The sequence below is a fragment of the Scomber japonicus genome, chromosome 17, assembly GCF_027409825.1.
Source record: "Scomber japonicus isolate fScoJap1 chromosome 17, fScoJap1.pri, whole genome shotgun sequence".
Lineage (NCBI taxonomy): Eukaryota > Metazoa > Chordata > Actinopteri > Scombriformes > Scombridae > Scomber > Scomber japonicus.
The window spans coordinates 19,325,600-19,351,762 of NC_070594.1; the positions used below are offsets into that span (position 1 = coordinate 19,325,600).

The following is a 26,163-nucleotide window of genomic DNA, read 5'->3' on the forward strand; positions in this document are numbered from 1 at the left end:
TACACATTTGACTTAGATCCAATCCAATCCACCATAGTTTATGTAGTATTTACATGCAGGGATAAATAAGCCAATTCATGACTTTAATTAGTATATTCGTCTTCAATTAGTAGTCTGTCTCATCTTCATAGCACAGAAGTTGATGACTGTTACAGAGTCAAGCTGGCATGAACGGCCAAGCTTCCCAGGGGAGACATTCACACCATTACACATAGAAGATCGAAGTTGGCAAGCTTGCCCAGAAGCATCTAATGTTTCTGATTTCCCTGATGAGCAGTTAACTACATATACGCCAATACAATGGTGGATTGTAACATTGCCATGTTTATTGTGGGGGCTAGGTCAGGAGAGGTCAATGCGCTTGTTCGTATAAATCAGTGGTCAAGATAATAGCATTTCTTTGACTGTTTTGTTAGAAAATGTTGTTTTTAGTGATGAAGTCCGAGAAGCATTTTACAAGCAGGAATTACTTAACCTTAGCAATTCAACCACACTGAAACATGCCTTCAAGTAGAAACACCAAAAACTATGTGAACAAGCCCTCTCACCTCTGAGATGTTGGAGACAGAGTCCACCTGCACCTCAGTGGAGCTTATAATCTCTGGGGAAGTGGTGTCCAGGATCTCCACAGCAACGGAGAGCAGTAGACGGGCTCTGAAGGACACACCTTCTCCAAGTCCGTCATTCAGGTCCTGATGCTCATCCATGAGAGTGTACTGGCGGGTGGAGCCGTACATGTTGACCCAGGCTGGACCCAGAGTGGGCAGGAACCCTGAGGAAAGTTAATGGAGAATGAGAAGAAATGTGTTTGAAATGTATGACATGAGGCGCTGATCTGCAAGAATCCTTTTGATCATTTGATGAATGTATTTTCTTTGACTTCCTTAGTCTTTCAAGTATCTTCATCCAGTGCATTAAATATTAACAAATTCGCCTATGGTTTCACAGTCCTTGAAGAAAAAAGTAGCATGCGGGATAGTCAAAGTTCCTCTTGATTAGAGTCCATATCTTTATCCAGACCACTAAAGATGTTGAACTTTTCCACAGAGCCAGTTCTATCATACATGCCAACTCATCACTATACATGGAGAAAATTAGTCATTGTTCATTTTCTCCATATATAGTGAGGTCATTTAGTCAATCAACCGTTTAAAAGCATATGGACAAGCAGATTGTAAATCTATGTGAAACAGTAAATGTATTTCACATCTAACATTAAAATCATGCAAAATAATTTATCATAATGCAAGTCGTTCTTTTCTTCTCAATGAATCACACAGGTTGGTTTGATATACACTAAAGTATGTATTAATCACAGGTCCATATAAATGTCACCCACTAAATTTAAACGTCCATTCCCAGAGGTTCAGGTGGGTCATGAGGTTCAATCTATACTACATATAGTAAAACATTAACTAGACTGTCTATGACTGTGTCTGAATAATTAATGTTCCTGACAGCTAATCAATGCAAATAAGACCAACTGTTCACACATCTGTATGTTTTGACCTACCTTTGTCACCATCATTGGATATCTTGCGTAGGTCAATAAAGTGGGTTCCTATGGCAACATCGTTGACCTTATCGGAGTCTCTTATCTGGACCTTCAGCCGTTTGCAGAGAGGAGGGAAAAGCTCTGTGAAGACGACTTGCTCGTTCCAGATTGGTTCATAACTGCTCTTCTGGACTGAAGTCTTCCCCTGGAGACACAAAATGGTGTTTAGATGGAAAGTTCAAATATATCTGTGGTGCACTGCTATGTAGCTGTTGCTTTAATGATATTAAATTAAAAGAGGCTTTTATAAAACTTTGGGTTTCTCTTTGTCTTACTTTCTAATGGCCTTACCATGTTTAAAACAAGAATGCATTTTTTATAGTTTTCAGGACCTTTAAGTGTTGTAAACTCACAATGCAATATCCAACCCACAGTGTATTCTTTGTGAGTAATAATAACTCCTAGGAGAATAATAACAAGCCCTCGTAACCAGCATGGTGTAGCAGAGAGCAGGATGTGGGTTGAATTACTTTCTGCCCAGCAAATTGCACTTGAACGTAGGGGTCGACCAGGTCTCTGTTCTCTCCAATAAAGGCCTTCTTCACATTAGCCATGATGCTGGTGTTCATTTTAGGAAGGCCCTCTGCGCGGTAGATCTTCACATAAATCCTTGCCCACTGCCGCTCTGCTGGGATGCCCTCTGGGAGAAGAAGGTTCCTGGAAGACAAACATTGGCACAAAAACTCATTTAAAGGTAGGATTGTGGAGTAATTGAGGGCACTCACGAACAGCACAGTTTGTTGGAAAAAATAAAGATACGTTTTAAGGAGTAAATTCTTAATAACACAGTTCTAGCATTAACTAGTTATCATTATTTAGTACTCTGTGTCAGTAAATATGTTAGTCAGTATATGTTTTAAGTAGACTTATGAGTAGACTTAATACAGATCTGTAAAAACTAACCACGGTTTATGTTATCCTGCCAGCCTGTTATCTGTTAACATACATGTAAGCTGCTTCAAATTTATGTGACATATAATATTGTCCACTGAAAGAACATACATGTTACACACAAACATCATTTCAGTGTGAAACTGTCATGTAAGTAAAAGTATTACCCCTCTAGGTCATCTTCATCTGTCTCATTGGCCTTGTGTGGTGTCTTAATGTTGTCGCCCTTCCCGACCACAGCAATGTCGCACTTAATGTATCCTTTACATGCCGCTGTGATGTCATCAGGATCAGACAGGATGGCCCATTTGTGGTAGAACTGGTGTTCTGGGGTACAGCAGGTATGAATCAGACAGTCAAATCAATCAAACAAAAGCATGTATTTCATCAAATGGACAGTTTATTCACTGCAAACTGATAAATAGATACATTGTATGTGTGATTTAAGTTGCAGTGTGTAATTTACCAGGCTGAGAGTAGACAGTCCCAACATCCATTTTGAAGGTTCCCACCAAGGTACCACTCCGAAGAAGGTTTTTAGAGTGAATAACCTAATTTACAGAATTGAAAATTAAGTATTAACATGAAGTGCAAACTCGGAACCAATCACTGTTGTATTGACAATGTGTCTCTGGAAGTCTTATGGGGCAACAGATGGCTGTCAACTTAATGTTGAACAAGGGCTTCAAAAAATATGTATCATTTTACATTATACATAACAAGATATGTTAATCACATCTTTAATGAACATAATGAAGTGTTAAAAGTTTTAAAAGTTAGCTCTATTTGGTTGTACTAATGTTTGCTCTGTACTAAAATATTAAGGAGTCATATTTGCTATTTTCTTCATTAACACATATACTTATGCAGCAAAGTGCTCCCAAGTTAAACTTGAATTAGAGTTTAATAATGTAATGTTTGTTTCACATAAACATGCAAAAAGTCGTTTTGTTAGCTGAACTGCAGTGCGCATTTTGGATGAATGAATTACTTACCGAAAGCTTTATGATTTTGTCAAACATGACATCAGGAGGGACGTGGAAGTCAAAGACAAAATACTGCAGAGAGCAGAGAAAAAGTTTGAAATGAATTCACTTCAGCCTTCAGATTTAGAGTTCTGGATGACATTTTATTTCTTTCAGATTCGCACTCAGACTAAAATGATTGCTTTTAAAATAACTTTAAAGTTAAACTGAAAGTGATGGAATGACAAGATTTGTGATCCTGATCTTTTCATTATTGTGTGAGACTTGCATGAGATCAGTAGCTTTTGTTGGGCAGTGGAATGATTTCAATGATTGATTCTTTTTTGAAAACTCAAATAGTGACATATCATATCATATTTCTCTTGATGTTAGATAAGCGATGACTCTAGCCTTCCAACATTGCAAATTTCATTGTCAAGCTCTGAAATGACAAAACCAGATACGAGGAGAGAAAGCTGGAAGAACATTTGTCTTGAGCAGTCCGGTTTGCAGTTTGTCTGTCCGCAGGGGATCTTCAGAATAACAGACACAATCAATAGCAGACAAACTGTCACTTCCACTCCCTGCAGGACACAACCCAGAGGCTGACCTCTGCAGCATGATCCTCATCGCTACTCACTAACACTTCCTACCTGCCAAGAGGGATTCTCTGCTCTCCAGGAACACTCTGAGCTGGCAAGAAAAGTGTTACGTGTGGTATTTCAATGTGAATAAATTATTAGGACATCATATCATCACAGAGATCACTGACAACACCTGCCCTGCATTTCAGTTCAAGCATGTCTGGGCGGCATTTTGCCAGAAATCTGCAGATCTTGCATCACATTAAAAAACCGGGAGAAAGGCACTGACTGATGTCTTCCTGTTGAAAAATTATCTTCACTAAAAATGCCACTGTGACAAGACACACTCATAATACCACACCAATCATCCTATTTAAGGTCCTATATGATGAAAGAATGCTGCATTAGTCTTTGTTTAACATATTTATATTTAAAATGCTATAAAAACTGGAACATTTATATTGTGAGTACTATTGTATGGTGGCCAGGAAGTGCAAAACAACATTACAAAGTGTGAAACACTTTTACAAAGCTTGAAACAAATTTACAAGCGCCACAATCTTCATGGAAAGGGAATATACCATGACCGGAAGTAACGTGGAAGTGATAAAGTGAGCAGCAACAGTCCACCAGTATATTTTCCTCAGCTGCTAAATACACCATAAACTATAGCTGCTACTCTCACATTCTCATACACTTTTGGATCACTTCCGGTATTTGGTACATTTCCTTTCCGTGAAGATTGGGTTATTTGTAAATTTGCATAATGAAATGCTAAAGTTTTAAAAGTCTCACCTCATTGTAGTACGGACAATTGGTGGATTCCTTCATGGACGTGTACTTCTTGTCATCCCCAATCTCTACACACACCACAGGGTCCATGTTGAGGCCTAGCAGCTGCCGGGCCTCGATCACTGTGATGCTAATCTGATGGGAGATATCAGCCAGATCAGGTGTGACACTGGGTGCAAAAACAAGCTGACTATATTCCAACAGTGAGTCAACCAGCAGCAACATCATCATCATCATAAATCATGCAACTGTTTACTGTAATTACACTATTGTAATTACCCCAAGGACAATTCAAAAGAAAACAATCTGTATTGATCTTAACACAAACTCTAATGACTCTTCTGATTCAGGGCAGTGAGGGCTTTTCACAGACTTTTTTTAGCCTCTCACTCAGACATTTTAAAAGAGATTTTGAGAAACAAACTAGATCCAAGCTGATAGCTTCTACATCTGAGCAATATCCCTCTGGTTTAATTAGTCTTTGGATTGTGAAGAGGAGCAGACATACAGGCAAAACACAAAGCAGAGGGGGTGAGTCTGCTACCCACAATTACACCAAGATCTCAATCTGGTGTGTGAATATACTCATGTTCTTTTTTAAATAGGTCATGAAAATAGGGCACAACTATTGTTTTATATCTATTCATTGATGTTTTTAGTGTGCCATGATCACAGCAATGCAAACAGCCATGATTATAAAGAAAACTAAAGGAACAGCTAGACCACCCCCTCCCACCCTCCTTAGTTTACTTGCTCAGTTCTCCATTCTTACAGTAGATGGCTATGGGATTATGATTTATGTTATTTGCTATCACAAAGACACTCAACAATTGAGCCCAGAAAACCTGACATTGCTGTTTGATATTTCACATTACACCAAACACATAAAAAGTCTGTTAAAGTCATTTTTTAAGTGGGAAAAACTGTAAAATCCCCCAAAACTAGTCTCTTTAACCAAATGGCACACATTTAGGATATTCTATGTGATCTCCTTTTGATAACTTTTGCAGTAACTAATATAATTTTTTCATTCACTGAGCCTCCCCTGAAACACTCTGGAGACCTCCAGGGTAGGCTGCCTCCCACTTTGAAAACTTCTGAGCTAGACAGTTTGGAAAATATGCAGTATTCAGCTGATTAGTTATTTCCCCCTGCTTCCATGTCTTTACGCTAAACTAAGCTAAGCTAATCACCTCTTGGCTCTGTGTCCTTACTTAGCACACAGACATGAGAGTGATGCCTCTATCCAGCACAACCTTGGGTAATTTTTATAAAGTTTTGTGCATCCATCAACAGAGAAAACACACACCCACACACACACACCTGATAATCCACTGGTCGTCCAGAGCTTGGTTCCATCTTGATATCTGGCTTTGACCTGGAGAAATGTAACATAATCAGTCATTTTTCTACAGTGGATCAGCAGATTAAGTGTTTGTGTGCTCCTTCAGTGACCTACCATGCTGAGTTTGAATCCTGAATTGTCTATATCCTAATTTTTTCCATTTTCTCAGGTGGAATATGTTCAGAAATACATGCATTGTGCAGCCAGCTTCAATTTATTTTGCATCATCAGCAGTTTGAGATATAAACTATTGTTTATTTTACTGTTTGTCTATGGGAGTGAATATATAATTTCACTCCTCCACCAGTGTATAAAGTGCGTGTGTGGGGGGTGGGGGTGGGGTTGTGGGGGTCGGGGGTCTGAGCAAATAGGAGACCTCTTATTGGAGACATTTGTGGTGACGGCGGTGACAGAGGCCAGAGAGATGGTGTCTGGATCCAGCACTCCTGCAAGACGCATCGCCTTCTTGTCCAGGTCCTCCATGTCCAGGACTGCCGGCTCATCTGGATGACAAGATAACAGCAGTGACATCAACAGCAAAAACTAAAAACACACTTGTAGAACCAGGGCAGTAGCTACCACTGAGAAAAACATATCATATCTTCTCTATTCTTCTCAAAATTTGAGGGTTTTAACTTTATTATTATTAAAATCTAATACTTGGTGGATATTGTATAGGCATATTCCAGCACTTTAGTTCATAAGCACTATGTTCCAACAATATGTATGAACTCCAAATAAATAAAATACAATCACCAGTTTCCCAACACAGTTTGATTCCTGACAGTATGACATCGTTTAGATCTGCATGTTGGGAGTTAATATTTACAGACACCATAATTGAGCAGTTTGTGACTTTATTCTACAACTGCCAGTCAAATGTTTTAGAACACCTAATTTTTCCAGTTTTAATTGAAATGCATAGATTTTTTTAGTTTAATGTCTCAATATAAAAACAAAAAGAAAAAAAGAAAAGAAATCATGGAGTGAAAATCAATCCACGTTTTTGACTAAAAGTAACCATCTTTTGCAGCTGAACACACATTCTTTCTAAAGTGGAAATAAAATAATTTCTTCGGAAAGTGCCTTGCTTTCACCTTTCTGTCTAGGTCATCCCAACCAGATTAAAGGGGCTTAAGTCTGGAGTCTGTGCTGGCTTTATCATGATTTGAAGCCTACAATCTTGTTCTTTTCCTCTAAGGTAGTTCTGACACAGACTGGGGGTATATTGGGGTCAGCTAGGTGTGGACCAGAGGTCACTCAGTGAAAATTTTGGATCCAGCATAAGCCCCAGACTATCACACTTCCTCCTTCATGCTTTTATACCATGCTTTTAAAGAGAAGTAATTAACAGAAGTACACCTGTAGGGTTGTTGGCATTAACTTTTGAAGCTAATTCACATCATTGCAGCAAAAATGCTGTGAGCTGTTAAACTATTTCCTGTCCTTGAAACTATATAAATATGAAATTTTACAGTTTTTAGTTTGTAGAAATGTAAATGTTTTATAATACCTCTGGCAGTTAAGATTACTTACTGGATTTGAACCACTTCATTTAAATAAAAATAAGAAATAGGGGTGTTCTAAAACTTTTGACCGGTTGTTTAACTTTTTAAATAAAAATGGTTGGCTAGGGTTGAAATGGGACTTGTCTTGCATATTTGCAGGTTGCTTTACCTCCTTTCTTGTGATCGTCTTTTGAGCTCTTGATCTTTCCGAGCTTCATGGCTGAGAAAACTCCCTTCCCTGCTCTGGTGGGGGAAAAAAGAGACAGCAGATAGGAGGAGAGAGAAGAAGGAAAATGAAAATGATCTTATTCCTTCTTCACCGCTGATCCATCCTCTGCTCAACTTGTCTCATTAAGTTCACTCGCCGACAGCAGGCTCAAACCCTCAGAGATTGATTAACATGAAGAACTGAACTTGACTTCAGCAGGAAACCCACTCATGAGCATAATCAAAACGCAACTCAACACCATAACGTCCAGATATCATGGGCATCTTTGTAGCTCGGCTAGACATTTAATTCCAGTTGATTCAATCCCCCCCATCACCGCCACCAATTCTCCAGACCCTCGATCACAAAACAAGAGTATCCAGTATCTCCACATTGATATTATCTGGATCACATATCACCGCAACAACAAAGAGCTTGTGATGTCACCAGCGGGACGACAAATGAGTGGCCTTAATAATTAAAAATGAGTGTGACCGTCCAATTTGCAGCGGATATGGATACACATCAGAAAACTAATGAATTTGCTTTTGTTACCTCAAGCATTCAGAGTCTTCTGTATCAGAGTTCAGTTTCTGCTTGGACCTTTACCTGTTCAACCTTCAACCTCATTTCATGGTCTGTGGACAACTGGATGCACACTCTCAAAGAAAGGTATGTCAATATTTCATTTATAGGTTCATGACTGGAGCCAGTACACGTGATTTTAAAAGTAAAATCCCAGAGCCCCATGAGTAATAAAAGCCAAGAAGGACTTCCGCCTGACTGGCAACGTTATTAAACCATCAGTGCATGAAAAGTACCTTGAAAAAGAGATTTAAATGTAACATCTGAAAGCACTTACAGTATGATAACTCAAGTAGTCAATCAACAGACAATTAATTCACGACTATAATAATGTAAGTCATTTATCAAGCAACAATATCTAACCATTGCTTGTTCCAGTTTCTTAAATTTTAGGATTTACTGCAGTTTTATATCTTTGTAAATCAAATATCTTTGAGTTTTGGACTCAGACAAATCAATCATTATAAAGCTGTCATGTTTAGCATTTCTTTCATTTTTTGTGACATTTTATAGGCTGAACATTTGACTGACTACGGTACTTGAAAAGACAATTTATCACTAATGAAAATCATGAGTTGCAGCACCACTTAATTACAAATGAAGATGATGCAGTAATCCAATCTCCTTAATCAAAGTAGGATTCAAACAACAAACTATCAAAAGAAACATACAAACAGTGTACCAAAAAATACATACCACATGAAAGATACCACTAGTCCAACTCAACTCAATAGAAATAAATCGTCCCAGAGTTTCCTCCTATTTTGCACTATATTTCCATGTTATTTACCTGTCAGGTGCAGGCACTCCAACCAGGCAGATAACCGTTGTACAGGTGAGTCGATGGTGCAGGGAGGAGAGGAGGGGAGGGGAGGGAGAGAGATAGAGGTGGAGGAGTGTAGTTGGAGATACAGAGAGGAGGAGGAAGAGGGAGAAAGGGAAAGATGAAGACGATAGGGCTCACTTTTTGTATAAGAGGTAAACTCTGTTAAAGTGCTGATTTGTTCCCAGTAAATTCACATGATCAGCCAACAAAATAGCAAAATATGTTGGTCATAACAAGCACGTCCATCACAAAAAGAGTTTATAAGAGTGTTTCCTGAAGTGCCACCTCTAGTCAGACACTGACTCAGACAGGGAAAGACAGCCTCACCTCCTTCATAGTAGAGACAGACAGGAGATAAAGGAATATAGAGAAAGGGAGGATGACATGCAACAACCTGATAACAATATAACACCACTTCTACCTGCCTCTGAAAGAGAAGAGCTGCAACAATTAGTTGATTAATCAATTAGTTGATTGAAAGAAATCTTTTAAAAAGCTTTCTTCATCATAAATTGAAAAAATGTTTTGGCTTTGGACTGTTAGTTAGACAAAATGAGCAGAATGAAGGCATTTCTGTGGCTTTTGGGAGACAAGTAATCACAGATGAATCGATTGTTAGTTGCAGCCCTACAGAGAACTGATATTATTTGCAAGGTCACAAGAGTTCATTTGCCTGGAAAATGTACATAGGTGATATTAAGCTCTTGAAAGATAATACTAAGGACTAATGCAGACCTTATTCCAGTGAGCATATAGTCTCTATCAACAGCTGTAGACAGAAGGCATGAAACTCTAGCAGGTGAAGACATCAAGAGTGAAACCTTGGCACAATTTGAATGATTTTCAGTCGAAAAAAGGGAACAGAGTCATTGGAAAACTCTAGTGAATAAACAAATGGAGCCATCAGATATTTTACTTACTTGTCTTTCGCTCCCTTCCCTCTCTTTTCCTTTCCTTTGCTGTGCCGAGTTAAGAACGAATACAAGGACAAACATCAAAAAATGCTTTTAGCATCAAGCCATGTCTGAAATCTTTGAAATGAGATGAACCTTGACAGTTACTCGCTTGTTTTTGACAAGCCATCTATGCCTCTTTGCTGATGTAAAGGTGAAATGTTACCTTCAAAGATGTTGAGGCAAACAAAGTGCACCACTAGGTTTTGCAATTAGTGTAATAAAAATTCTCACTGTACTTTGAAGGTTAGCAGGTGAAACTAACTCACAGTAAAACTTTGAGGGAATTGGCAACTTGCTGAGAAATTGAGGTTAGATAGAAACTTAATACCTAATATTGTCTCTCTCCTTCTTTTCCTTTGATCTGAAATAAAGATCATAAATGCATCAGTGACTCAAAGTGTAACACTTAAACACTGCACATCAACCAAACATGAACCACAAACACCTTGAATGAGAAAAGCTCATTCAAGCTTTGTAGATGTGAAGATAAAAGGCTTACTATTGTATCCAAATCACAGTTATTGCATATTTAAAAAGCACAGGATTTAGGTCATGTAAGAATATGTGTGCTTAAAGCTGAAAACGACCTGCACTGTATGTCTGGGGGGTGATTGTGCTCGAATCAATAATACATGAAAGCATGAATAAATTGCCTAGTTACACGTGTAAATTGCTGAAAAGATGAATGATATATCTATGGAAGAATTACTCCCAAGGTTATTTGTCAATATCTGGCAGCTTGACTTCCATCTCCTTGGTAAAAGAGGTTATGAATTCATCTATAATATGAATGTCAAGCAGTGGGATTAGTTTGTGAACCAAAGGTAACTCCAGAGGTCTGATTATAAACTTGCTGCAAACAGAACAAATAAATAGAGCTGTGTGTAAAGAAATGGTTTAATAAGAGCTCACTACCCTGCCACTTGCAGTTGAACTTTTTGTTGCCGGTAGCAACCATTACTGGCAAAGAAAATACCTCAACAACTGTGGGATGGATTGCCATGAAATTTTGTATACTCATAGGGCTTGATTTACTAAGATCCCAAATAGTGGGTACTAAATTGCAATTTAGAACCCCCTATTTGGGATCTTAGTAAATCAGGCCCATACTGTATAAATGTATGTGTTTTTTGGTTTGTCAAACTCTCTCAAACACCATACAAAGCTCACATTCAGATGAAAATGGGTGAATAAAGGGAAGCGATCAATAATTAATAGGCTATTGCACTGTACGTTCTGCACTGGAGGTTCTACTGTATGGTGCTCAATGAGCTTTACCCTGTGCACACATGCTCTTTCATTCACCTGCATGGACTAGATGCACATATTTGGGTGCTTCCAGGATCCTAGGGACTTGAGCCAGACAAAGATCAACTACCTGATAAGACAGTTGGGGAATGAAAACTCTCACTAAAGCAGAACTGTCTGTCCTGAAACCTTATTGAGTCTTCTGCAGTCCTCTCTCTGTCTCAACACTTGGTTTCTTTCTTTGGCTGATTTCTTCCTCTGCAGCTCAGAGCATTCAACCATGTCAATCCAATTTTCCATTTTGACTGTAGTGAGACCTCTACTTTTATGAGCGTAAAACAGATGAAACAGAACATCATTGTTACTTATCCCTCTGATATTGACATCTCCTCTCAAGTGCTTTTTTGTATCTTTGGGGTGTTTGCTGATAACTTTACTCTCATTAGTGTTACATAGTTAGAATATTTTGCAATTTTCATGCCTTCACACTCCCCGAAAAAAGTCCCTTGAGCGTTCATGGCCTACATACACCAAACAAAACATTTGAAAAAAAATCTTAAGGCTATATTGTGTATTTGTGTGTTATTTTATGTGTGTTCAGCATGTATCTGTAGAATAAATACATATTTTACAGTGGGGTTGGGTGTATGATGTAAGAAGTGTATCCGTCTCTTCTACAAAAGGCAGACTGAAGAATTAAGGAAAAAGAAAAAAAAGGATGTTGAGGAAAATGAGGAGGAAGACAAAAACATGACATGTATAACCCTGTTTTCTATGAACACTTATTACTTTTTAAATATTAATATACACTCCAAATAGCACTCTTACATTTTTTATTCTGTTATTGCATCAACTGTCCCGGAAAAAAAATCTCTGGAGAATACATTTTCTCTCAGACTGCTTTGAATGCTTTTAGAAACAAAATGTCCCCCCCCCCCCCACCCGCCACCCCGACATTTCTGATGACGTCCATGGGATTCCAAAACTCTGCTTTTATGTAATTGTACTGCAGTGATGTGCGGTCAGCATAGGCAGTGCCTCACCAAAACTAAAAAGTTATGTTGAGATCACATGATAGTTGTTGACCATTTCTTCATATTTATAATTCATAGTTTTACATCTTGTGTTTATTTATTTAATTTTAAATTTTCAGTATTCATCATTCATTCAGTTGTTTTCATAATTTGTCTACACTTCCTGCTGTGAAACTACAGTCAGTAAAATTATTGTACGGCCACAGCTTACTCCTTACTAAAATCAACCGTTTCTGAATGCTGAGGCAGAGCTCTCTCTCTCTCCCTCTCCCTCTCTCTCTCTCTCTCTCTCTCTCCCTCTCTCTCTCCCTCTCTCTCTCTCCCTCTCTCTCTCTCTCTCTCTCTCTCTCCCTCTCTCTCCCTCTCTCTCCCTCTCTCTCTCTCTCTCTCTCCCTCTGCATTTATTGTGTAGTATAAATTTACCATGTTAGAACACACTGTAAGTTATATGTGTCCATTGATTAGGTTTGATTGTGCATTAGCTCCATATGTGACTTTGCAGTAGCCCCTAGGCATATTTGCTGATTTATAGGCAAACTAATGTTACTGATAATGATTTCTAATGAGGAGATTAGATCCTCCATATGCTAGTATTATACAACTCCTATCTGGGACAAACACACAGGTAATGCAGAAACTAGGATTTACCCCAAGAGGCATGTCTTCATGTCGTCATTGTCTGGGCTTGGAACAGAAAAACAGCAGAGAGGCGCTTACACACTCAGCTCAAACTGTTCAACATTAGACGCCATAGAATTACGCAAGCAGAGAGAAAGCATCACTGCAAACCACCACAAAACTCGGCAGCAGAGCTGACAAACACGGAGCAGTCCCCCGAGAAAACACAGCTACACGAGAGAAAACAAAGGATGTCAAAGATTCAAAAGACGACTGCGTCAATTCAGCATCTGTCTCAGCAGAAGAAAACAAGCCGCAGAACAATAGAAAATGATAAATGATTTAAAACCTAGCATGAAGGATTGAAAATGACAGATCACAGTTTTTATTTGATTGTACAGATAAAAAAATATAACTCTATTTTTTTCTTTTTATTACATCAAAGGGAAATGGACCCTGCAAAACCTTATTTGTGATTTCAGTGTGTCAGCAGCAGTATGTCTTGATTCACCGATCTGAAGACTTTTCATTTGCTGACTGCACTGTACATTTGAAAGCTGACAGCTCTCAGCAGTGTACAGTAAACTTCTTCTGGTTCATATATTACATCAATAATAGCTGAACACCAAAGTAAAAGCAATCCCATTCTCCAGTTATGAAAACTTTGTTAAAAGCCCTGCAAACCCACACAAGTGCTCTCCTTAATTAAACCCCTGGTTAGGTGAACACCTGTGTAGGTGAACTATGGGTGTGAAGATTATATAAATGCCACGTTTATTATCGCATGTATTATCTGACATTTCTGTTGTTATGAATTTTTGCAGTGAACTGCCAGTGCCAGGGATTCACATATTACAACCCAATGGGATAAAAACCGGTGAGATAAAAGAGCACACAGCACCTGCGACATGTTGCTGTGAGATGAGCATACAGTACGATGCCAGGACTCTCTTTGAAGACACAGCTATTTACACTGATAGACAAATGAATCACACATGAAATCGCAAGGTAGCTCATGGATAAATCAACACTTGCCTGAGTAAATTATCCTTTCAACAGAGGCTTTGCTCAGGCTGTATTGTCTCCTTTGAGTGCAGATTTGATGCAATGCAAATGGATCATCCATTTTTAAATAGTTAGAATAAACACAATGACTATTTACATGGATATGTTTCAGTGGGGCAATACTGATTAATTTAGTTTCTATGGGGAAAAATCCTGTCATATTAGTGTTTTGTGCCTGTGTTAAAGTATGATCATACAATGTTCATCAGCAATTCATCTCTTTACTCCTTTGTTTCCAGTGTTTGATGTCCACAGATCAAGTGACAACTGAGGCTTTAAATCCATTCTCTTCATGTCTGGCACATGTGCTCCTCTGCATGCACTATTCAGCAGATCTGCCTCATTGACAGTAAAACTATGCAGCAGGTGATTTATTTATTAGGAATAACAAAACCTCTGCAAAGCCAGCTCATTATGGTGTCGCAGATAGCACAAAATGCTTTATGGTTCCTGCTATAAATCATCCTGCCGACCCAGAGACCATGTGGAGGGAGGTAGTAGCAGTGGGATGATCAATTTTTGAGCAATTGCACTAAATTAAGAGGAGGAGGGGCAACCAATATGCCCTTACAAGCCAATTACACAAGCCAAATTCAATGTCCACTGAAAAGTGCAATGAGCACAAACTCTCCTTTAAGCAGCATATGTGACCTTTTGGCTGCATGTGATATATTGCTGCGAAGATAGCTCTGATTATGGCTCTATGATCAGTGTAGTTTGTTATTTTACTCTACATTAATGTATAAATTCAGAACAGTATGTGAGTAATTTATGACAGAGGAGTTTGTGTTTGCATCTCTTCCCTTCAGGTGTTTAAAAAGAAAAGCAATCTGTGGAAAGTCAGAAAGCCTTCCAGAAGCTGATTCCTTTAGAAGACGGTGACTGTCTGGTTATGACTTCATCAAATGTATCTGTCTTACAGAGAAAAAATATTTCTGAGGTGACATTGCTGTGAAATGTTGCATCAACATGAAAGCGGAGGTAGAACAGACACACAAATCCACACACCACAAAAGATTTGAAGCACACAGCACAGGCTGGAGGAAATATACCTGGAGGCTAAACTGTTGAAGACATTCTCATCCTCTTTATCCTTCCCCTCCTCCTCCTCCTCCTCCTCCACCTTCTTCTCCTCTCTAGGAGAACAGCCATCCCAGGTTATCATCACTAGCACATTCATGCTTCATTACATGAAAAAGGACAATTAACACTGGCTGTATTGCGTCAGAATTCAGGACACAATGAAACAGTGGTAAAATTCTGAAAACCTCTCAACCAGAGATAAACAGAGCAGGCTGCTAATTCGCGATATAAAAGGTCTAGATGAGAAGTGGCAAGGCCATTAAAATCTTTCTACAAGCCCATCAGTCTGGCTAACACCGGTGTGAGGCAGATTAGAGCTGAATGTGGTGCCTGGGCTGGAAGTTAATGGTATTTTTTAAGCAACTAGTTCACTTGTTTTGTCCAAGAAAAAAAGCCACACGGCTGACTGACAGCCTTTTGCAACCATGGTAACTAACTGACAATCAAGCACCAAGGACAGAGGGCTTATTTAACTGGAGGAAAGTGAGAGAAATGAAAAAATAACAGATCAAGCTGAATACAAATTTTACTTTCCACAGTTTGTTGGAGATTAGTTTGCTAACTACTTTCACCAAACTTTTTTTGAACTCTTTTAAAAGATATCTCCACAGCGGTACTTTCTTTTATCTTTGTCGACCAAATGCAAACACTGTATCTGTTATATAATTCCTCTGGGATGCTCTAAAACTGAGATTAGTCAACTTGTCTTGTTTTCCTCGGGCTGCTTCACATCTAACATTGGCAGACACTGAACAGTTTTAATTTTATGCTGTAAAAACAGTGAAATTTGAGAAATCAATGTCAACTGACAAAAACATGCACAAAACAGCATTAGCCACATGCACATACACACAATCTTTCACACATCCATTCAACATGCAATCTAAAGATGGATTTAGGGGTCTGGCTTTGCAGATAGTCGCAGTGAAAATACCACCCACAAATGATTTCACATAGTATTCAACAAAAACGCAACAAGCAAACTGCTGAGGAAGACCAAGTATTATGCAAAAAGAAGCCTGCGGGGCAGATGGTTCTACTTTATATCTTTAATTCTACATAATCTCCTGTCTGCTTAAGGCCTAGGACCACTTGTCTGTTCTTATAAACTACCATTTGCAAGTAGACAACATTTTTAGTGACGAGAAAGGTTAGTATCCTCACAATTTTAAATTACTTCCATTATTTAAAAACCTCATGTATAAGTGTTGGTGGAAAAAAATGCCTCAGACAGTATGACACCACTCATTTTAATCGTGAAACTGACCATGAAAATGTTGATGCCAAGTTAATATTCATACACTAAAACAGAAACTTTAAAAAAATAAAAATCCTTCTCACCAAATAATTACTTGAAAAAATATTGAAAACAATATTTAAATATCAAACAGCTTAAAGAAGATGTATCATGCAGCAGGAGTCTATTTATATTCTGGTGCTCTGCTGGGATATCTTTGCATGATTTATAGTTCAAAAAACTAATTTATGTTATACTGGCCCTGCATACAAACCTCTGTTCCTTAACCTTTGTTTTTAACTCCTTTCTCTTTAAAGCCCCCATCTTTATGAGCCCACTCAATTCTGATTGGCCAGTTTCCTGAACCTGCAGCGTACATAAACAGCACTAGCAGGATTTCACTTATTTTTCTTGTTCTTTACTCAAAGTGCAAAAGAGAAATGAAAGTTCACACACTGTCTTTTGCACTTTTGATTCTTTTGTTCCAGATGTGCATGGCAATTCCACATCTCTTTACTGAAAGTGGACACATATTTGAGCTGAAACACAATCCAAAATATGCAGGTGGAAAACACGAACAACCATAGCAACAATCTAGCAACAACATCTACGGAATAGATGGCCATTTGTGGATGTACGCATAATCTGATATCGGTTTCATGGTCCCCGTCCAGTTTTTGTAGAGGCAACATTCAGTGTTCAAAGCACAACAGACATATAACATTATAACAGCACATACTGTAAATGACAAAAAATCACAAAAGCATGTTATGTCCCCTTTAAGAAACTTAGGCTGTAGCTAAACTATTTATAACTCAAAACTTCTTTCCAACTACACTGCTTATTTGCACAAATATTGATCACATCTGCATCATGTACTACCATGATAGATAATGTTAAGCACTTGTATACTCACAGATGCTCACGGATGATGACTGATATGATAGAATTTTCTCTTAACTGCGTATTTGTAGCATCAGTGACTGTCCATCAGTTCTTTGGAGTATGCCCATAGTCATTCAACACAGGACTCCTAAATGTTTCCCTCCATATAGTAACAGATGTTATATCAGCTGGACAGCATGGGGTCCCATGAATGTGTGATAGCTCTGTCTGTTCTCAACTCAATCCATTTAAGGGTCTTTTTCTCACTAGTGAGCCCCTGTAGTGCTATTACTCTTAACGATCTCTCTAAAACCTGAGCATATAGATAAAACAAGAACATCTGTTTTTTCATAGCCATGGGGATTCCTCAAATGTATTATACATTTTGTGTAATTCATTTTTAATGTTATAAAATAAAGTCATCATGGAAATAATTTGTGTGTTTGACTCACTTTCTGAAGGTCGGTATGGATCCCTGTAAAGAACGTCCAGGAGATGTCCCTGATGTGTGGCTCTGACCTGACAGCAAGCTGTCTGTCTCAAAAGCAAATATCCCATCACGGTCATCAGGAACATCCAGAAACTCCCCGTCACTCCACACACCCACTGTGCCATCCATTGGCTGGTATCTGATTTCAATGGTAATGCTGGTCTGAAAAGGGAAAGTTGATGACAATTAACATTAACTTCTGGGTGAAGTTATATAACTTCAGAGCATTTGGAGTTAAGGTTATTTTTCTAAAATGTATCAAAACTACAACTCCCAAAGTCAAAGCACCACTAATGTCCCTGAAACAAATCAGTGAACTATGAAAGACAGTGTGCTGCAGGACGGGCATAATCTACTGTCCACCCCTTCAGCTGTCAAGATAATTAGACATTGTTTTAATAAAGGCTGAGGACCTTAAATTTGCTAAATTATGCCACATTTTCCTTTCAATGTCAGTTCTTTTAAAATAAACTATTACTTTGTGTCCTATCAATTATTTGCCATGAGCATTTTTATTATTATGATCTGTTTTAAGTTACTTTTAGTCACTGTTATTATTAATAGACCCTAATTATTATTGTAACTGAATTTTAATCAGGAACACTTTCATCATAGATTGAACCATTTATTGCAACAAATGGAAATACAGTTGTTTTTTAAATATTTTTTGGGGCTTTTGTGTCTTTATTGGAGAGTGGGACAATAAGGGGTGAGATAGGAAGGGGTAAGACATGCAACAAAGGTCCCTCGCCAGACTTGAACCAGGGACATTGTGGGTATACAGCATGTGTTGTAACCACTCAGCTGCGAGGGCACTCTAGAATAACAGTTTGCCTGGTGCCTGGTGCTCTAAAAAGAATCCCTGAATTAGTCAAGCAGTATGATAAAGCTAAGAGCTAAGCTAAGCTAAAACAAGGAGCGCAGGCAGAGATCCCCCAAGCAAGATATTGAGTTCCAGTTTAACCTTTGAGTCATGTTAAGACCCTGAACCAGAAAGGTGAAGGCTGGAGTGGTGGAGCTGAAGCTTTGCAAGCAGCAGCGGTGAGAGTGGCAGCATTGGATCAGTGTAGGAGACCTTCACAGGTAGAAGCTGCTAGTTCACAAACTAGAACTAGGGCACCCACTGCAGCAAGGTTAATTGATGCACAGTGGATGTGACGTGCAAATAAGCAATAGATAACGGATTGTTTTTTTGTTTTGTTTTGGTGTATGCACCCTGTGCTGCCCCTGGTAAGATGCTGCCCTGGGTGGCTGCCCATGTCACCCCTATCAAAATCCACCACTGGTAGGGAGAGACATGTAAATGGACTGATTAGAAGTCCCGACTACTGATGGGGCATGACTTTTGGATCCTCCATGAACTAACGCGATGCTTCATTCCTCTCAGTTGGATTAGTGTAGACAATATACATTCCTGTAAGTCACTACAATTTCTCTTTTTGGTTTAGCTGATGAACTCAACACACAGTAACACCATATTAACATAATCATGTTGACAGGGTATTCATAAGACAAACCAAACCTGTAGTGAAAGAAACAAATTTAATTTTAAATCAACAAGCAACTTATGACTTACTCTTGGCAAGTCTATTGTGCTGCATTTAATTTTGCTAAGAAAAAGTTGTCAATATAGGAAACAAACTTTGACAGGGCTATAAATCATCTCCTCTCTCTGGTGTTTTGCAGGAGATTTTGGATTGACAGTAACTTTTAGTTTAATCCAGGGCAGAAACACAGTTGACACCGCAGTTTGTCTTAAGTGTCTACTGGGCAGTCTTGCTGGGACAAATATTATCCTCCTGACAATGGCCTGATATTTATTACAAAGTGGCCAATTCATTCCACTGGCAAAGATAAATGAGAAGAGAATATACACAGGGCCATGGGGGCTCTCGTTCCCGCTCTCTGTGTGATACCCCCTTCCTTTTCTCCTCACAAGGCAATAACTGTAGTCCATGAGGACTTAGATTTGTTGCTATAGCAACCACAAACGTGTGCAGTTGTAAGTAAAAGTGTAGCTCTCAGGTTATAGCAGCTTTAGTTTCTTGCTACAGAGATGTACAGTACTGAAATTCTCCTGTCGTGTGTGTTCTTGTGTGTGTGTGTTCTTGTGTGTGTGTGTGTGTGTGTGTGTGTGTGTGTGTGTGTGTGTGTGTGTGTGTGTGTGTGTGTGTGTGTGTGTGTGTGTGTGTGTGTGTGCGTGAAGCCCTAAAGCACTCCTATGCTGTGTCATCAACATCACACCAGCACTCCCAGCTCCACTAACACAATCCTGTAACCTGGGGTGTTTTAAAATGAGTGGTTAAGCTCTCCCTCAGACATCCTATTGTGCTGCTCTCATTTCAACATAGATACACATTCATTCTCACATTAAAAAACACTGCATCCTCACACTCATCTTCACTAATGAGCTACTCTCTCACTAGCTGTCCTAAACACAATTTCAAATCAATAGAGAACATAGATTAATGTTAATAGCGGGTGAGACTGAGGCTGTTATATTTCTATCAGATCCTTGTTGATGTGCAGGTCTGAAATGCCTGTGCTTTTATAGGCCTGGTGTTACTTCTTCTATTGCCACTGCTGCAGGTGCATTGGAAGATTGATTTCTCTATTTTACATTCCTCTGTTTGCTGGTGAATGCATATCATTGGTGAATAAAATTCATTTAAATTCTACTGCTGCAAGGTGAGTCATATCAGTTTACAACAATAAACTGATTGAATTATGACAGGCACTTGCACCGAAAAATAAATGTATTCTGTTTACATACTGTATATATTTTGCATAAGCTTGTCCCAGCTTTTCATCACACTGACTTTCTCCCAAATTTATTCTCACAGCTATAAGAGCTCAGCTCCGCCAGCTATACAGCATTTGTACTGATGTATTTAGTGGGCAGCATGTTGGTGCAGTGGTTAGTACTGTCACCTAACAGCAAGAGTGTTCTCAGTTTGAACCCACTGGCCAGCTGGGGCATTTCTGTGTGGAGATTGCATGTTCTCCCCATGCCTATGTGGGTACTCTGGCTTCAACCTACAGGCCAAACATTCAAGTTAGGTTAATTGGGGACTCTAGATTGACCATACAGTAGGTGTGAATGCAAGTGTGAATTATTGTTTGTTTCCATATATGTTAGCCCTGTGATTGACTAGCAACCTGTCCAGGGTGTACCCTGGACAGGCCCATTGTCAACTGTTGCCCATTGCCCATTGTCAACTGTGATTGGCTCCAGTTCCCCCACGACCCTCTAGAAGTAAAACAAAAAAGAATGAATGATGGATTTAGTGGGGCCTCACTGATATTGGACTTTGGATGTAATCTTCCCGTAGCTGCTGTTAAGGCCTCGTTAATTGATTTAGTGGCCACTTGGGAGGAACACAAGAAACTGTAAACGCAACATACATATTATCACCTTCCAAAGTTGATCTTGAGAACATGTTAACAACCAGCAGAAACGGATCAACATTAGCATGTATTAAGTTATGTTTCCAACTACCTAGCAAATATAAGTGTAATATTATCATCATATTTTATCATTTAGTAAAATTCTCATAACAGCTGTAACACTAAACTAGATGCAAAAACTAGATTCAACTCTTTCTTCAGTCATTATAGAACTGAAACAGCTTCATTAGACACATCTTTTCTCTGTACACATGTAAGTGGCATTCCACCTCCCTGTAGGCTGGTTACTGACACCCAGTATGAGAGCAGTGTTTAGCGTTACCTTTATTGATGTGTTGTTATCGTCGATGAGTGTGTCAGTCAGCTCTAGGTGTCCTTCCTCAGCCACCTTCTGAAGTACCATGCAGAAAGTCCCCACCAGTCTGCAGAAAAACACCAACAGAGAGCCACACTCGTAAACAGAAATCAATACAATCAATACATGACATTATGTGTTGGTCCTTTATTCCTCCTCTGCTGACTATCTCTTGCTTCAGTGTGAATGTAAAGGAGAAATACTGACAAATGGTACTTTTTTATTCAGCAACAGCATCTGTTCCCTAGCACTCTGTCTCACTGTGTGCAGGTGAGTGTGGGTAATGTGACAGAGTCATGGATAGACTGCTGTGCTGTGGGTGTTGAAGGATATGTGCTGTGACAGACATTGAGAAAGTGCCATACTGGCTTTGTCGCCAGCTCAGTACAGCATGTCGCACCTCAGAGCAATTCAAAGGACACAGATATCAGCTCAAACAGACAGACTGTCAATCATTCCTCCTTTGCACCATATGTCTCTTCTTTGTCATTCTTATTTTGACAACTATGAATGGTGTAAATTTGTTAACTCAACCCTCATCCTGTCTTTATTATACAGGGAATTGATGAACAAATTTAAAACATTTTTACTAGTAACACAGAGACTTTGAGTATATTTGAGTTGTGTTTGAGCTTCTTTACACATGGTGATGGAAATATCAGTCATTTTCAGAAAACTTCAGTGCACACATAGACAAAGATAAATGTTGAATTGCTAATAAACTGACTCAGCAGATTACTAATAAGCTGGTGTGACTTTCTCAAAAATTCACCGCCATTGGATTCATGTTTCTCTTTGTTTCTCCTCTACAAATGAATTTCTGCAAACCTTGTGTTGCAATGCATAGTAGATAGGTTACTCAGTTTGGTTTCAAAGGGTATTCTGGGATCTCTTTGTGTTATTAAAATTAAACACAACATCCTAAGGATTAATACTTCAGATAATTCATTAATTAAACACAAAAAGTATAAATGTACTGCTGCACTGTTCTCTGTTGAAATGGTCAAACAAGTTACACTTAGACCCACTTACAGTTTTGACATTTTTGCTCTGGGACTCTTCAACTTCATTGATTGGAGTAGAGCTAGAAGTGTAATAGGGCAGCAGCAGTCTTTGGTCCTTTGTGACTTAGTACAGGTTGTACAGCACTGTAATAGATGCCTGATTGCTTGCTGTGCACCACTATCACAGCAACACAGTAAACAAACAAAAAAACAAAACTCTATTAAGACGTATTAACACCTGGATTAAATTACTGCCTGTACTGTGAAAGTTGCTAATACTGTTGAAACCACTGGGAATCCTCTGCTGCCTTTTTGCATATTTAACTACTTTCAGCTCATTATTTTGTCGCTCCATATGGTTGACTCCAAATGTTCCTAGTGAAAAGGTGTTAGGTAGCCAAAAATCTTAAAAAGTCCTTCAAATCTTTCTTGTGACAGACCATTTACAAATTTCTGTAGTAGAAAGCTGGTTAATTCAGGACTGCAAACATTTCAAACAGCCAATTCACCAAAGCTTTCAATGCATTTCAGCACTAGGCAGGAATTTCCAGCCCTTCTCTAAAAGGTAGAGTCAGTAATTCTGGGGAAAGATTGTTCAATATATTTTTTGTCAATTCAGCAAATATCTTTTCACTCTCCAATAGCTGTCCATTCTGAGTATATGCTGGAAATAAAATCCAATGTTCACACACAGCACTGGCTCTGTAAATTGGAAACAGTGGCTTGGATGGAGCCACACAACACTATACCAGCCAGCAGGGGGCGTTTGATCTCATGCACCGGAGGGGGGAACTCATCAGAGCAGCACGGGGTGTGGACATGACATCCTCTTGTCTTCAGCACTCATTGAATGGTGGGGGAGGGATGGAGAACTGGAGAGAGAGGTCATGGCCAATTCACATAGAAAGAGCTTTCTCATGGCACAGATGCGCTTCCATTTTATTGTATCAATCTGGGACAGCCTCACTGAGATTCCTTGCATTTCTTTTTCAATGGTTTATTTCAGTAATGTCATAAACGTAACTATGGTGCTATATTGTCCATTACAGTATTCTGAAGCCCCACAAATAAATCTATAATCATACAACTGTAAGGTTTCGATACAGTTGATCATGTATATTCTACTCAACTGACTTAGGAACTGGGTTGGCCCAGGTGGAACTGCTCTAAACTGGTTTTCATCTTACTTATCTAACAGTATATTCAAAGTCACTGTTGACAAATTAAGTTCCTCAACTGCTCTCATGTCATGTGGGGTCCCACAGGGCTCAGTCCTCGACACCATACTGTTCAGTTTGTAACTGTTGCCCCATGTTATTAACTATTTCATCCCTGTGTCCTACCATTATTACTCCCATTATTACTCCCAGTTATATGTCTCATTTAGCCCTCAAAATCATAACTCTGTGCTGATGCTTTGCTGCCATTAAGGACTGGATGACTTCCAACTTCCTACAACTGAATACATATACAACTTAAGTTCTGGTTATTGGTCCTGATCACATTTCTAATTGTGCCACCCTCCATCTTGGACCACTAACAACTAACACAGCAGACTAGAATCTTGGGAACTGTTTTTGATCAGTACCCTGACTTTCATCAGCACATTAAGGGCCTGATTTACTAAGGGTCTGCGTGTAAAAACATGTGCAAACTTGACATCACCTGCAAAAAATGTGCAAGCTGATCTACTAGAGCAAGATAGTACACGCTGTCCATTTAGTACGTTTGCCATAATGAAAATGTAATCTGGGGCGTTTCAACCCCAGTGTGCAAAATACAGGGAGGAGAAAATGCACATATGTTATTTAACACACGCATTGTGATTTACCAAACCTGAAGGTAATTTTACTGACGCTAACTGCATCTATAAATAATACCTTTGAAGGGCAGGTGTTAACCAGCTGAGCACTGCGCACAGATGACTTTTGTCACTGTGGAGAGGAGGAGACGGAGGCACAATGACAGAATACGTACAGGACAGGAGTTTTTCCACCTGTATTAATAATTTGGAGTGGAATATTTTTGGTTTTACTAACAGAATTGACATTGTCACAAATATTCTCCCATACTGTATGTCGGTTTTTCTGGTAATATTTGTTTTTGTTATAACTCAATATATTTGTTAACCTCTTCCACTAGAACCTGATCACATTTCATTTTCTGCTCGTCCAAACTCTCCTTTCAGACACGCAAAACCCTCATTTACATACTTCTGGCTCCACCCTGTTGCACCTGTTTTCATTTATGCAGTTATTCTTAGTAGATCACCTGCAAAACACACGCAAACGAAACGTGCAATCTTTTGCATTGTGCACACAATTTAGTACCCACTATTTGGGATCTTAGTAAATCAGGCCCTAAGAGTCTTTTTACAAATCAGAAAAGTCAAACCAATGCTCCCCAAAAACTTAGCTGCACAACTTATCAGCACTTTAATTTACTCCTGCTTAGACCGCTGCAATTCATTATTTATTTAATTAAATGATACAGCAGTTGTCCATCTACTGTTGGTACAGAATGCAGCAGAAAGGCTTCTTCAAACACTTGAAGTCGGGAACACATCGCTCCACTCCTGGCTGAATTACACTGGCTCCCCATTTAGTTTTAAAATTCTATTGATTACTTTTAAATCCCTACATGGTCTGGCTTTGCTTTACATTTCAAAACTCTTAACCTCTAATTCTGTAGCAAGGCCCCCCCAGATCAGAGAATGAAATGCAGACAAAAGTCCGGACAAATTTAGTCCAGGCTTGAAACAAAAGGGGATCGTGCTTTTATTGTTTCAGCTCCAACGCTGGAACAAACTCCCTTAATACCAGATCAGCTGATTCAGTGAATTCATGTCTATTCAAAAGTTATAATGTTTTATTATCTGTTTTAACTCTCTATGTTATTTTCTATCTTTCATATGTTTTTATGTCATTGTACATTGTGAAACATCTTGTAACTCTGGTTTTGAAAGGCACAACAAAAAGTAAAGTTTCTTCTTCTTCTTCTTCTTGTTGTTGTTGTTCTTCTTCTTATCATTATTATTATTATTATTATTATTATTATTATTATTATTATTATTATTATTATTATTATTATTATCATTATTGGGTAAATATAAAAATAATTGTTAAATCCAGCTGCTTTTTTGTAAGTATTTTCTCAAAGAACACACAACCGAATGAGATCTTGGAACTTAATTTTTATGCTACCCAGGAATCCTTCACAGATCATAATAGTGGGAAGAAACCCAGTACAGTCCCCATTCAGCTAGCCAATTAGAGCTGTTGAATAATTGAAACAGTGTGTTGTTCGTCAAGCAATCAGTCACATACAAAGAACATACAATGCAGCCCGCAACAAGCTACAGCCATATGTCATTTCCACTATAATGGTCACTACACATGCTCTATCCACACACACACCCACACACCCACACCCACACCCACACACACACACACACACACACACACACACACACACACACACACACACAGTGCATGCCTGATATGCATGATTCAACATATTCA

General features: G+C 38.8%; 1 protein-coding gene across 1 annotated transcript in view; it reads right to left on the reverse strand.

Annotated features, from left to right (window-relative positions):
• otofa (otoferlin a) overlaps positions 1-26,163 on the reverse strand; it is a 75,660-nt gene that overhangs the window by 22,106 nt on the left and 27,391 nt on the right. Inside the window, exons 4-17 of the mRNA XM_053336698.1 lie at positions 21,606-21,705; positions 17,838-18,037; positions 13,280-13,345; positions 13,146-13,181; positions 7,810-7,883; positions 6,509-6,635; positions 6,111-6,165; positions 4,791-4,922; positions 3,442-3,504; positions 2,913-2,997; positions 2,614-2,773; positions 2,026-2,212; positions 1,514-1,700; positions 549-772 (exon numbers count right to left, since the gene is read on the reverse strand). Coding sequence (XP_053192673.1) covers positions 549-772; positions 1,514-1,700; positions 2,026-2,212; positions 2,614-2,773; positions 2,913-2,997; positions 3,442-3,504; positions 4,791-4,922; positions 6,111-6,165; positions 6,509-6,635; positions 7,810-7,883; positions 13,146-13,181; positions 13,280-13,345; positions 17,838-18,037; positions 21,606-21,705 — 1,696 coding nt within the window. The remainder of the gene's footprint in view (positions 1-548; positions 773-1,513; positions 1,701-2,025; positions 2,213-2,613; positions 2,774-2,912; positions 2,998-3,441; positions 3,505-4,790; positions 4,923-6,110; positions 6,166-6,508; positions 6,636-7,809; positions 7,884-13,145; positions 13,182-13,279; positions 13,346-17,837; positions 18,038-21,605; positions 21,706-26,163) is intronic.